Consider the following 13,769-nt stretch of genomic DNA (forward strand, 5'->3'; position numbering starts at 1 on the left):
ACAAAAATGGAAGACTAAGAATGACTTATTAGTGTCAAACGAAAGCGGATTTTAAAAAGGAAAAAATTAAAGGGTAAAAGGAAGCCAGATCCCACCAAGTCAAAAACCGAGGCATGGAGAAATAGCCTAGCTGCCTTATGCGCCCAACGTCGCGAAGAGCCTAAGTAAGCTAGTAAGAAGAAGATATTTATAAATTTCAAATCTAAAATGTCACGATAAAATTATTAAAAACAATGTTAAAATTATTGCGCCTAATACAAAAAATAATAAAACATTTGTAATAAATTAGGATTAAACATAGTAAAAGCTTTAACATTTTCATAGTTATAACGCAGTCCTAAATCTAAAAACTGCATTGCCAAATTAAAAATATACATTACGATGAGTGTGATTATTTTTAACCTCAAACATCAAAAGTTTTAAATGAATAAAATTTGTAGTAACCTTTTTTAAACGTATTAGGCATAGGAACTCAGGGGAAGTGATCATATCATTTTAAACATCTTGATATTTTCGAAACATATTGAGTAAAAATGAAGATTCGTCATTGTACATTAAAATATATTTCCTTCAAATGAATTAATTGAGTTTCGTTGGCGAATGTCTCCCGAAGGAAGTTTTCAATTATTGTTGATACGAAAGTATTGTTACAAATGATTTTTTCATGATTTTTGTTTTACTCTACGGCAATGTTCATGATAAGAGTATTTAAATTAGTATCTAAACTTAATAACCCTTTTAAAATTAGTAAATAGTAACTAAAATATATTTATTTTCATTTAAGATTTGCATCACACTGGGTCTTATAAATGGGAAATGTGGCTGAAAAATCCTAAGCGAGAAACATTTAATGAGTATTTTTAGTAAACAAAATTTAAACAAGAATTTGAAAAAAAAGTTTGTATCTGAAGTTTTAATGGTAATTGAATAAAATGATCAGGTTTAAATTCTATCATAATAAATTTGGATACTTAATTTGCGAAACCAAGTTTTGGTCTAAGCGATAAAACGCTTTGAGATTTTTATTTAAGCACTTTTTGATTTTATTGTAAAACCGGGTAATGAAAAAAAAATTGTATTGGGTATCCGAGAAAAAATATAAAACAAATTACGTGTTTTGAGAGAATCACTGTTTTGAAAAATTTTTTGAACAAATAAATTCAGAAAAATACGTATCCCTATAAACCAAAAAGATTTCCGTCATTTATATTTAATTTAGCATTTCACCACATCAAAGTAATATTAAGTTAAAATGGTAAGAGACATGCAAAATTCTAACAAACTATTACCCAAGATAAAAATTCGGAAAGAAATTAAGCAATCTAATGTATATTTGTGATGAATTTCCTTCAAGATAATTTAATTAAAAATGTCAAACCCAAACCAGACATCAAAACTAAATCTAATTATCGCAATATCCAATTCCATGTTGTCACGCACGGTATTTAGAGCTCATATTTTATTACTCCATTCCATTGTTCGAAATACTTATTTTCCCTCCATCTTTGTCATTTAGCTTACCAATTGAAGGAAATTTTGCGAAAGTAAATTTAAGCGCAGTTTAAGTGCGGAATTTTATCTAATCACTTTTATTTCTTCCTCTAATTGCCATATCTACATTTCTCGCTTTGAAATATTCCTAATTTACCTTGCAATTTTCATTTCGAAAATGTGATTATCGCCTCTTATTCTTTTGTGCTGCATTTTATCTTATCCATCACTGCCATTGTTAAATATTTAATTTTTAATGGATCTCTGCCAAATGAAGTCCACTTTCACGTGACGTTTCTCATTTTTGTCCATTTAATGTGACATCCATTATTCAAATTACATGTTCTGGAACTTCCATCATACAAGAAACTGTTATGTTGACAGTGCTGATCGAATCAGTGTTAAGATATATAACAGAGATTAAGTAACGTAGTTGTCAATGTTCTTTTTCAACAGCAATAAATTCTCGGTTATTATAATGAGAATATTCTTCTTTTTGATTTTTTTCAAACACTCTTTCATTAACTGTGATTGAATAATTAAATTTTTATTGCTTAATTCAGTGATATAAAAGTGTACTGGTATTTAAGAAATGGGTCAGTAAATTTTTTTTCACTACTACAGTAAAATTTCTTCACTATTAATGAGATGTAATGCCTTTTAGATTTAGTTGTGTTCAACTTAGTTTTTTAAAATAATTTTTTTTAAAGTTTTTTCTTTCTTCTCGTTTAAAAACTCTAGAGTCTAGACCTATGCACATTTAAAAAATATTTTTAAGTATTATTTTTTATTATTTTTATTATTTACATTGTTTTTTGTGTACAATTTTGTCATAATAAGTTATTGTACAATTTAAAAAAGTTATTATTGTTGTAGTTCATTTACGTCGAGCTAGAGCTGCCCAATTGGCTATTGGAGACGATCGGGGAAACATCCCTGACGATGATCCGAAGACATGCTATCACAATTTTGATCCTCTGCAGACGGGATAACGATCCCCGCTTTGATAGCCCAGCTACTTGCATGTGAAGTCGATAACTTTACGGTAGAACAGTTTAACAAGGAACAATACCGCACACCCTCGGTCCCTACGCAGAATTATCCAAATGGTCACCCACCCGCACACTGACAGCAGCCAGTGATGTTTGACTTCAGTGATCTGCTGGGAGCCGTGTCTTAACGATCAGTCCACTGCGGGACTAATTTAAATAAGAACCTTGAGCGATGAAACTACAGGTTTTGACAATATGAATTAAGTATTATTCTTTTTGCTATTTATACTGCTGTGCAATTGAAAAAATAATGCAAGTGCTTCACGATTGATTATGAGAAAAGTGATTTGACAAGTGGTTAGTCCTTCTATTGCAAATGTATGTGAACGGTAAATGGAATATCAAAAAGCTCATAAAGCAAAATTTAGTTTTGAAATTTTTTTTCTTGAAGTATGTAGCTTACCTTACAAAGATGTCAAGCATTTCAAAATCTCAATTTTGAATTTTTTTCACTTACGCTGATTTTTCAATTGCACAGCAGTAGACAGTGAGCAAAATGAAAAGAACACCTTAATAACTTTTGATCTATTGAGCAGATTTTAATGAACAAAGATTAGATCTTATTGATTCGGGGGTCTAACCTTAAAAATTCTTACTAGTTAGGACTTACGGTATTTAAAATTACAAAATTAGACACAAAAGCGTACGTTATCTAAAAAATAACTCCTTTTCTCAGAAAACTGAATATTTAACTCTCAAAAATATAAGTAGGAGGTAGCCTCAATCTGGAAAATATAGTTCCAATAGTTCGTTCAGAACTGCTGATGAAAGTTTTGACTTCATTCTAAATTTTACTTTAATGTATCGAGCCATTTGAAAGAGGATTCTTTAAATTTTTTGTTTCTCAAGAAATATTTAACCAAGTAACTTAATTTTGGTTTTTGTCATTTCTTATGACATAGGTAATGCACGATTAATATGTTGTAAAACTCTTTTACATTCTTTCGAACGCTACCAAATTAAATAAAAAATGATAAATAGTTATAAAAATTATTTTTTACAGAATTGTCTTTGAATAAACAAGTTTTACAATTGTATGCAAAAAAAAAATAACAATCGTGCTTTGTTTAAGATATTCAAGAGATATACACGTAGGAAATGAAATTAATAATATGAGGTTTAAACTTTCAAAATTTTTGCTCCTTAAATTAATTGGACCATACTTTCTGGATTGCATTAGAGGTACAATATAGAAATTCTGATAGTGCATCAAGAGGGTTGTATATTCAAATCAGAAATGTATCCTATTCAAATTAGTTTAATTAAAAAGGTTAGTTTAGAGGAAATACTTTTTTGCGTCAGATTTGTCACTTAAAATATTACCAGATCTAATGTATTAGCATATTTAAGGTTAGGCTCCCAAGCAATTGAGAATGGATTTTAGTAAATTAATGAAATTAAAGTCGAACTATATAAAATATTAAAGTCTGACTTTAAAACAAAAGTTAATTTGCTCATTTTTTATTTTGCCTACTGCAAAGCGTTTACACCCCAGGTTCCAAACAAGAGCTTTAGGACTTACAGGAGAATTTATACAACTTAAAGAAGAAAATGGTTTTAAATATTGCGTGCACATTAAAACTAATTATTTTATTTCCTTCGTCTTCAATAGATGGCAAGCAGTTAATGTCATTATATTATTAATTTAGCAACTGATTGAGAAAAGGATTAGTTACCAATTATAGTGAAGACAACACCTTTGCCATCATAAAAATAATATTTCAGTAGTTTTGGACTTATAAAATTACCGGTTTAAAAGTTATTTTACACTCTACCTAGAAGTTCACAAATAATTATGTGCCTTTGTTAAAAATGGTACCCTTTTCAAATTATAGTGTAACAATTTTTCTTGTTCACACTAGCATCGTTATCTATATCATTAGAAAAAGCTTTTGAGACAGGCATTATATAAAAAAAGGGTTTTCTTAGGATGTGTTTAAAAAAAATTATGACCGATCAAAGGTTAAATGCCAACGTATACTGCCTATATCTCCATGTTTTATGGACGTCAGATTTTAGGAAAAACATTTTAGTAGACATGTCTTCCTAATTAAATATATTAATAGGCAAAATTATCAATAATTTAATAATCTTCAACGTATATATATTTGGATACTTTCAATGGACACTTCATATAAACTAAGACAGTGGCAACTCAATATTTTTAGAATGATCTGGTGATGCTACAAAAAGCATTTAGAACGAAAGTTGAAGTTATTGTCTTATATTTTATCAGAGCAGTACAGTTAACAGAAATCACAAATCTCACTCACAGCTAGACAAATCGTAAGATATTACCCATTACTAACTTAAATGGTTCCCATTATTTACAGAATTCATTTTGTAATTTTACCTACTTTGGGGGAGCTGCAAAATTGTTCACATTACTAACTTCAGTTAGATTTTATATCTCTCATCGGTCTATCCCTGCAATCGCAAGCTATAAAACGAAACTTTGAAATAATGTACTTCCTTTTTGGGGTATGAGGGCAAGCACTTCCACTAAACCTGGATCGGTCCTTATAAACACTTTGACGCAGAATTTTTACTGAATTTTTTTTTATTACTCTTTTCATTAAATTGTATTACATTACGTTAAAGAATGAAAAATACTATATTTAGTTTTTCAATAATTTATGATTATGATATTCAGCATGAATCACCGGTATCTTTTTATATGAGTTAAAGGAAATTTTCCAAGCACGGCTCACTTCCAAACAATAATTTTTCAAATTTATACTTCTTTGTAGTTAATTAGATGTAAGAGAAACAGTTATTCATGATTGAAATTTCTTTGATTTACAAAAACGATTATTGATAAAATTTTTAATGTGGATAAATTTTTTTCAAACTACTTTAAAGTTCCAAATATTTCTTAATTTCAAAATATAATTCCGATAACGAATCAGACTTTTTTTAGTAACGATTAGACTGTTTTCTTTAATTACAAAATAACAAAATAAATTTTTGTTTGCAATTAGAGTGCCCGAAAAATATATATGAAAGAGACACTAGTGTCCCATCTGCGCTAAAAGGTAAAATCTATATTTTATCAATAAAAAAGTTTAGCCGTATTATTTATTAAAAAAGAAACAACATTGCTTACATTTTTTTCTTCTGAATAACGTCTTTTGAGTTACGCATTTTCACTGTTTAAAACTGAAAATTTGGCCACATCAGGCTTAGATGGTTCAATTTGTACTCAACATAAAAATTGTACCTGGAACAAAATAAAGGGAGACACCAATGTCTCATCTGTGTCATAGGGTTGAAGAAATATTTTATCAATAAAAAAAATTAAAAAAAACACCAAATGCGCCAAAACTTACACGATGTATTCGATCGAATTTAAATAATTGTTAAGGGTGCAATAAACGAAGATAGGTATTAATCTAACAGAACCATAAGCAAGCAATTGATACTATATTTCAATTTTTTGAAAACTATGATACCTATGGAAATATTCCGTAGCATTTGATGTTCGAATTTCAGGTCACTAGCTGATATGAATCTGAAGTAGCTAAACGGGATAAGCGAAGCAGGTATATATATGAGCACACTAACTCTTCCGTTTATAGACAGTTACAGCAGTGATTTCATTTTTCACTCTTGCTTTTTGAGTAAAATATTTTAAATGATTAAAACTGAGAATTTGTTCCATCAGGCTTAGATAATACTTCAAATTGTACTCTACACATCAGAAAAAGAATGCATAAAAGGGACACGGATAATCTTCGTCAAAGGATAAAGAAATATTTCGTGAATAAAAAAGCTCTGTTACAAAACAATATTACAGTAAACTTTTACCAAACATTTCGTATTATATTACTATTTTCTATACATTAAAAGAAATATATAAAGCTTCAACAGATATTCCAAAGCATGAAAGCAATTCCAAAAGTGAAAGAATATTTCATTTTGTTTTTATTTACAGTAGTCATATTCAAGATATCAATAAAGCGATGGCCATCTTAGCGCTCTACTTCCTTTTCTAATCTACAATGTGTCAGTGAGTTGAAATGGAGGATGAATGTCAAGAGAAGTCATTCTTATCAGCTTCTGAATGACATACGCCAAGTGGTTTGAAATGACGAATGAGGAACACAACTTATGGCTAATGTAGCATTCGAATCAATGTATCGGAAGTGAAGAATCTTTTGAAAGCTGGATCCGAAAAGCCGTGAACACAAATCATTGCCTCAATTAGTTTCGGTTTCGGAAATGTGTCAATTTTTATGGATATATAAAATTTGAAATATTTGATTCAGTAATGTCGCTTGCTAGGGGACAATGAATTGCAGGATTTTACAGTGTTAGAACACTAACCATTCTTTTGAAATTATATTGCAATTAAATATTGCATCTAACTAGCTAAATACAAGCTATTCTTACGAGCCAAAATTAAAGGTAAACGTGCAATTAATTAGTATTAATCATCACTATGCATAAAACTGACAAACATATACAACCAGAAATAAAAGCTGATCAATTCAACCGCAACATTTGCATATGACTAATGAAACAGTGGAATCAATATATCGGAAATGATAAATCTTTTAAAAGTTGGATCCAAAAAGAAGTGAAGACAAATCATTGGCCCAATTAGTTTCGGTTTCGGAAATTTATCAATTTTTATGGATAGGTAAAGTTTAAAATATTTGATTCAAATTTGTCGCTATATAGGAGCAACGAATTTCTGGATTTCACAATTTTATACACTAAAATATTCTTGAAATTATATTGCAATTTAATATTTTATATTATAACCGTCGACCAGATTCTGGTCTTATGACTACTTGCGTTCAACTCCGTAGCCTTGTAGTGTTAAACCTGATCCAGGAGAAAAGGGAACTCCTGGATTAAGTATTGGGAGAAATTAGCCTTCGTGGAGGACTTTTTGATGGAGCTAACCCGTATTAGTGTTGCACGGAGAGGAAAACCTCCAACAGTTAGCCTGATGGCAAGAAAATTCTAATATAAGATCCGTCTACCTCTGACGTTGTGTCGCTTCAGCAATGTGGTCAGTGCTGGCCGGGAGCAGAATTTGTATCAACCAGCCACCACTGGGATTTGAACTGGGTTCACCTCATTAGTGAGAAAACGCTCTATCTACTGAACTGAATATCCACTATTCTTACGGGGAAGATTAAAAGTAAACGCGCAATAAATTGGTAATAAACAAGTTAGCATTATGAGTTTAAGATCAAATATGAAAGGCATACGTATGCACAATTAAACACTAAAATGATTCAATTTTGCTGTTTTCTGATAACTTTACATTATTAGAATAAGAAAATCATTTTTTTAAAAGTTAAATTAATCAAAAACATGATTAATAAAATTTAGAATTATTGGACACTGAAAATTATATTAAGGTCAACTGTCAACTTGTCAACAGTTTAGCCTTTACTTTCAATTAAATTTGTACTAAATACATAAATTATTTTGTTATTTTTCCATTCCACAGGACAAGTAAAATCATCTATTTTATTTGTTTTATTTATTATTTGGTTGTTTATTCTATTTTAAAAAAATAGTCTCCTCGGGCATTACCTAAAAAATATAAACAAATAAATTGAACAGTTGAATTTACTTGCATCCTGTAACTTCTTTTCACCCTGCGACTTTATTGCCTCTACTTGCAAAAGGGAAAAGTATCCACACACTTTTTTATTTCAATTACTGGTGATTTTAAATTATTTATGTTTTATGAAATACGTTTTGAAAAACATATTCGCAAAAAATAGAATTTTAAAGTTTTAAAACTAGAGAGAGTTCTTAAACTATTAATTGTATGGCGTCACCTTAAGCTGATTTTGTTGAAGCTTGCATTGCGCAATCGATCAAATATAAATACTTATTAAAAAAAGGTGTAATGAACAAAGATCGATTTTGATCAAACAGAACGATAAGCTGCAAAAAACTGATACTATAGTTAATTTATTTCAGAAACTTAACATCTACTAACAACATTCTAGTCACCATCTACTAGTAACATTCGCTCTCCTAATTTCTGGTCCCTAGTTGAAACAGTTCTAAACATGCAAAGAGAAGCAGACATATATACGCACAGCATGAAGAGAAAAAAAAACAGTTTACAGTGAATAGTTTTTAATTTAATGATTGGATCTTCACGTTCGAGAACTCAATCTAAATGTTTTGAAGGAGTGAACTCAAATATGCTTAATTATTTGATGCAGATGGCATTTTAACTTACGAACCAGAGTCGAAAAAATTTTGAATTGTAAGGCGTACAATTTTTACGGCATTTTAAAAGAATGAAATTTTCTATAGCAGAATGCAAAATTTGAGCGAAATCAGTCGAATAGTTTTTGAGAAATGGAATTTTATAAATACTACCTCTTTTAAATTTGATTTCTCTGGAATTATTCGACCGATTTCGCTCAAATTTTGTATTCTGTTATATAAAATTGCATTCTTTAAAATAATGTAAAAAATTGAATGCCTTACTATTCAAATTCTTCCGACATTTTTGTAATAAAATAATAAAAAAATAATAAATATGTGCAAAAAGTTATTTTGTATGGACTTATCTTTGGATAAAAAAAATTTATGCTTTCGTTTGAATTTTTTTTAATTCGCTTAAAAAGTTTTGGAGACACGGAGAAATACGCAAAAAGTAAAAGTAACAATAAGGGGTCCAAGCTGGACCCCTTAATGTTGGGACTCATGACCCAACTATTGGGATCATATTTTCCAATCATGGCAACCCCTTATATTTCGGGGATAAGAAATCCAAATCGGTTGAAAAATAGGTATGCTTATTCTGAGAAAGTACGCTTTCGTATCTGGTTTTGTAACTTAAACTATCGTCTGTAAGTATTAATTAGCCTACTTGGTCACACCCTCGAACCTTTAAAATTCAGTTCCAGTTATCGATTAAAACAGAATTTGGCCACATAAAGTTGAGATGATACTTCAAATTGTACTCGACATTTGTACCCTACTAATATGTTTTATTTTAAACCAAAAAAAAAAAAATAACGTAATAAATTAAAACATGTTTTAACATAATCATTTGAGGTGAGAAATATAAAAAATTTAATTAATTAAAATGCATGATTAAATACATTTTTTAATCTTTGCTTTAATATTCTTTAACTTCTGTTTCGAAAAAAATGTTCTTATACATTGTTTCTTTCATACAATAGGGGAAGACTATGGACAAAAAGTTGGAAGAAAAAATTAGCAATTATTTATAATTATGGATTGTTATAAAGCAAATTATATTTTTATACTAAGGATAACTCCATACTGAAATACCATAAGTAACAATATAAAATAGAGGCGGAAATAATTTTATTTAAACAGAGAATAACTTAGTATCCAAGAAGCAATTTGTTATTCATTAAAAATCTGTTTTAAAAAGTCAAGTTTTCTGAAGTTTCAAGCTTCAAAATTTAAGTTTCAGTCTAATCTTCAGTAGATGTCGTTTTCTTTCAAAAGCACGCTCGTTAATCTTTGAAAAACACAAACTCTTAAAATTCGTAGTTATTTTTTTTTCAAAATATTCAAGTTGTCTTTTGATTTAATTTCTCCTTTGGGAGCAAAAACTTTTCTTTCTTTTTAAATAATTTAATTTAATCCGGAAAGAAAATCTAAAGAAAAGATACTACCTTTGAGTTGCTGGATGCGAATACTAAGTAGAAAAGCCACCTCAAGATTAAGTAGTATTTCATACTTCCAAATTACTTTCTTCAGTTAAATCTAGAAAGAAAAATTAAGCAATTAGGAACAAAGCTTGTAAGTGAGGAAAGAAGAAACTATTACTCTATTGAGATTTCATGTTTACAACTGGAAAAAAGCGATAAAAAGCTGTAAAAAGCTGTTTTCTGCTTAATTAATTATTTGGCTTACGCCCAAAAATGTAAAACAAACTTCAAAGCTAATGTTAGCATAATAAAAATTACAATATAATTGAGATTAATTGAAAATCATAGTAAAGTATCAATTTTACTAGTTATTTTTTATCAATTCGTTCAAAAGCTACTACAATGCACGATTGGCATAATGTGTAAAGTAATGCATGCAAATTAAAAAAAAAATATTACTTTTGATTTTTAAATTAATTTCATGCATAATCAGTTACTTTTGAAAATGCTTAAGACTAAATAATAATGAAAATGCTATGAATACATTAATATACATGGTCTGAATAATTGGAATAATTTATTGTTTCATTGGAAGTTCAGACACGAATCCCGTTCATTTACAACTTACATGGAATAAATATGAAATAAAATATTTCTACCCACTTTATTCAAAACAGACTCAGTTTGAGTATCAATTTCATTCTTACCTGATATTTTCATAAAGTAATGAAAAAAGTACAAATTATAGTTAAAACATTTACTAAAAAGCATATAAATTAATATTAATTTACTAAAAACATATTATACAATTCATTGTTAGTTACAGATAACTTATATTATTAAGTGGAAATGTTGTGAAACTACATAATAATATAATTAACAAATACTGTATGATGTATGAAAATTATTATTTTTAACATTGAGTTAATTAACAATGTCAAGCCTTAACAAAAGTTCATCACGTTTGAAAGACAGAAGAGGGAGTTTTGATGCAGGTCAAAATTTATCGAGAAATAAATACACCCTTCATTTTTCATTTCTTTCTGGCAAAATGATTTTTTTTTTACTTCGATAAGGCAGTTTGTTTCTTATTTTATAATTTTCTTCGTTTTAGTGTTTTGTCCGATCTGGTTTAAAGATCGGAAAGTAGTCAAAATTTTAAAAAGCTGTTAGTATTTTAACCATCATTTTGGGAAACATTTGTTTTCTGTGTTGGTATCAAGCAGATTTCTCCAGAAGAAATTTGAGAGTCACTAAGCTGTTTTGGAACAGGTCAAAATTTTGCTTGGATACAAAATCAATAAAATGATACATAAATATAATAACTATAAAATGATGGTCTAAATTTTTTTTCTTGCAGAGGTCAATAGATGTTTAAACTTGTACTGCCGACAATCAAAGGGATTCTGGTAAAATCTAAGCACTCTAGCTTGTGTGCATCGTTCTCTGATTCAGGTCAAAATTACGATCTGTGAATGTATGAATGGGTCCGCCCTATAAACGGGTGTGGCGTATGGTGTGGAAGAAGTCGAATTCTTCGACATAGATGGCGCCACTGAAAAACAAGAAACGCTCACTCTGCCTTACATTTGCTCGGTTTCACCAAGCAGGCTTACCCGTGTGGCAAGTGGCATTAGAGCCAACCAACCACTCTAGCTTGTTGGACAGGAAGGAGTTTAAACATCGAAAAATTATTAGAGGTTGTATTAACTTTAGATGCAGTGCTCTCACGATGATCTAGTTAGTTGGATCTAGATGAATCTAGTTAGTTGAAAAGGGGTTGGAGTTTCAATTAAATAAAAAAAAATTATTTTGCTAATTGTATTGGTCAGTAAAGGATTGAAGTAAGTGTTATCAATAGAGTGTCATTGGAGATTTAAGTGCTCTATTTAGTCGGAAAGTGATTGAAACTGATTTCGCAATCCCACTATAAACAGTAATAGTAATAAAATAAGAAAGAGTACAAATATTGTAGAAAAATATTATAGAAAAATATTATAGAAATATGGTATATTATCACAATATTTTAATTTTGCATTGAAACAAACCAAAACCAATTTAGGGCGGGGCAGCCTGGTCGTTAGGGTGCTGGGACCATGTCCGAAAGTTCGTGAGTTCGAACCCCGCTGGCCGAAGACTCCCCGTGGTGTAGTAAAGTGACTGATACATGGTAAATCTGCCGTGTCGTAAAAGTCCTCCATGTTCCCGTAACAAATCAAAATCTCTGGGGGTACTGGATTGGAGATCGATCATTCTCTGATTCAGGTCAAAAATTACAATGTGTGGATAAATGAATGGGTGCATGAATGGGTCCGCCCTACAAACGGGTGCGACGTATGGCGTGGCAGAAGTCTAATTCTTGGCCATAGATGGCGCCACTGAAAAACAAGAAACGCACACTCAGCCTTAAACTTGCTTGGTTTCACCAAGCAGGCTTGCCCGTGTGGCAGGTGGCATTCTAAATAACAGCAAATCCAATTTGTATTCTTAACTATCTCATTATTCTCTCCCCATAACGTTAAACGTTATTTTTTAACTGGAATACTGTGATATATATAACTCATGAACATCTCATTTTTGAACTAAAAATGGAGTTCAACAGCATCAAAGTTTAAACTTAAAAACATATCTAGTTTATTCATAAACTAAGAATGAAACAAATTACCATTAAGGTTTTCTTATCAAAACAGTTTGAATAAATGACTAGTAGCTAAGATTATTTTAACAAAGCTTTTACCATTTCACTAAGTGGCCATTTTCAACTTCTGTTTCTGGTATCAGGTAACTTAGGTCGAAGACATGAAATGTCATAATAGCAAGAAAAACATTGTTCGAGATTAGATGAGATGTTTTTCTGATTTCTATAGTCCTTTTGCAAGGGATGGATGGAATGAATCTTTGATTATTGTTCCTTTCCATTTCTACTGATTGGTAGATTTCAACTGTAATTAAGTAAAAACTCCCCGAGATATGATAAAAAGAAAATAAAAACTGATCTTTTTGAACCCGTCCATGTAAATGGGATACCTACGTTCCTTTTATACATTTTTTCTTACGCTTTATTTACAAGTAAAAATATATCTTGGCATTTTTAAATTATAAAATACAGTTCAATAATTATTAAAAAAGTCCGTTATTATATTTTTACTAAAATATACAATCCAAAAAAAAGTGGACTGAATATTTTTTTAAATACTTGATTTTTTAAATTAAAGAAATTTCAACATTGAATAGATGTTTCTCTTAGATCTAAAAACTGCAAATGAGTGCAAATTTGTAAAATTTTTGCCTGGAACTAAGCTGTTTCAGGAATATTTAATCTTTGACACAGAAAGAGACATCGATGTTTCATGTTGTATTTCATTCAAAATGCTAAATATAATATTTTCAATTATTTTAACGTAAATTAATACAAAATTATGAAAAAGTATGAAATGTTAGCGAAAATTCTGCGTCAAAAGGTAATCTGAGAATATACTTGATTTTTATTAATATTGGATGAAACAAATTCCAAAAGTGTAGCTAAATATGTATTTCTTTTGATATTTTCCTTTTTTAAATTTGTATGATTTTTAAAAAAAAAAATTTCCCCTTATGCGACTGCATGTAAATT

At 29.7% G+C, this 13,769-nt stretch overlaps 1 protein-coding gene across 1 annotated transcript in view; it reads right to left on the minus strand.

Moving 5' to 3' along the window:
* Positions 1-13,769, minus strand: part of LOC107457579 (uncharacterized) — a gene marked incomplete in the record, with an annotated part of 324,266 nt that overhangs the window by 86,883 nt on the left and 223,614 nt on the right. The window contains 1 exon segment of the mRNA XM_043039022.2: positions 10,181-10,271. Within this exon segment, the coding sequence (XP_042894956.2) occupies positions 10,181-10,243 (63 nt within the window).

Source organism: Parasteatoda tepidariorum, chromosome 7 (assembly GCF_043381705.1).
Source record: "Parasteatoda tepidariorum isolate YZ-2023 chromosome 7, CAS_Ptep_4.0, whole genome shotgun sequence".
Classification (NCBI taxonomy): Eukaryota; Metazoa; Arthropoda; class Arachnida; order Araneae; family Theridiidae; genus Parasteatoda; species Parasteatoda tepidariorum.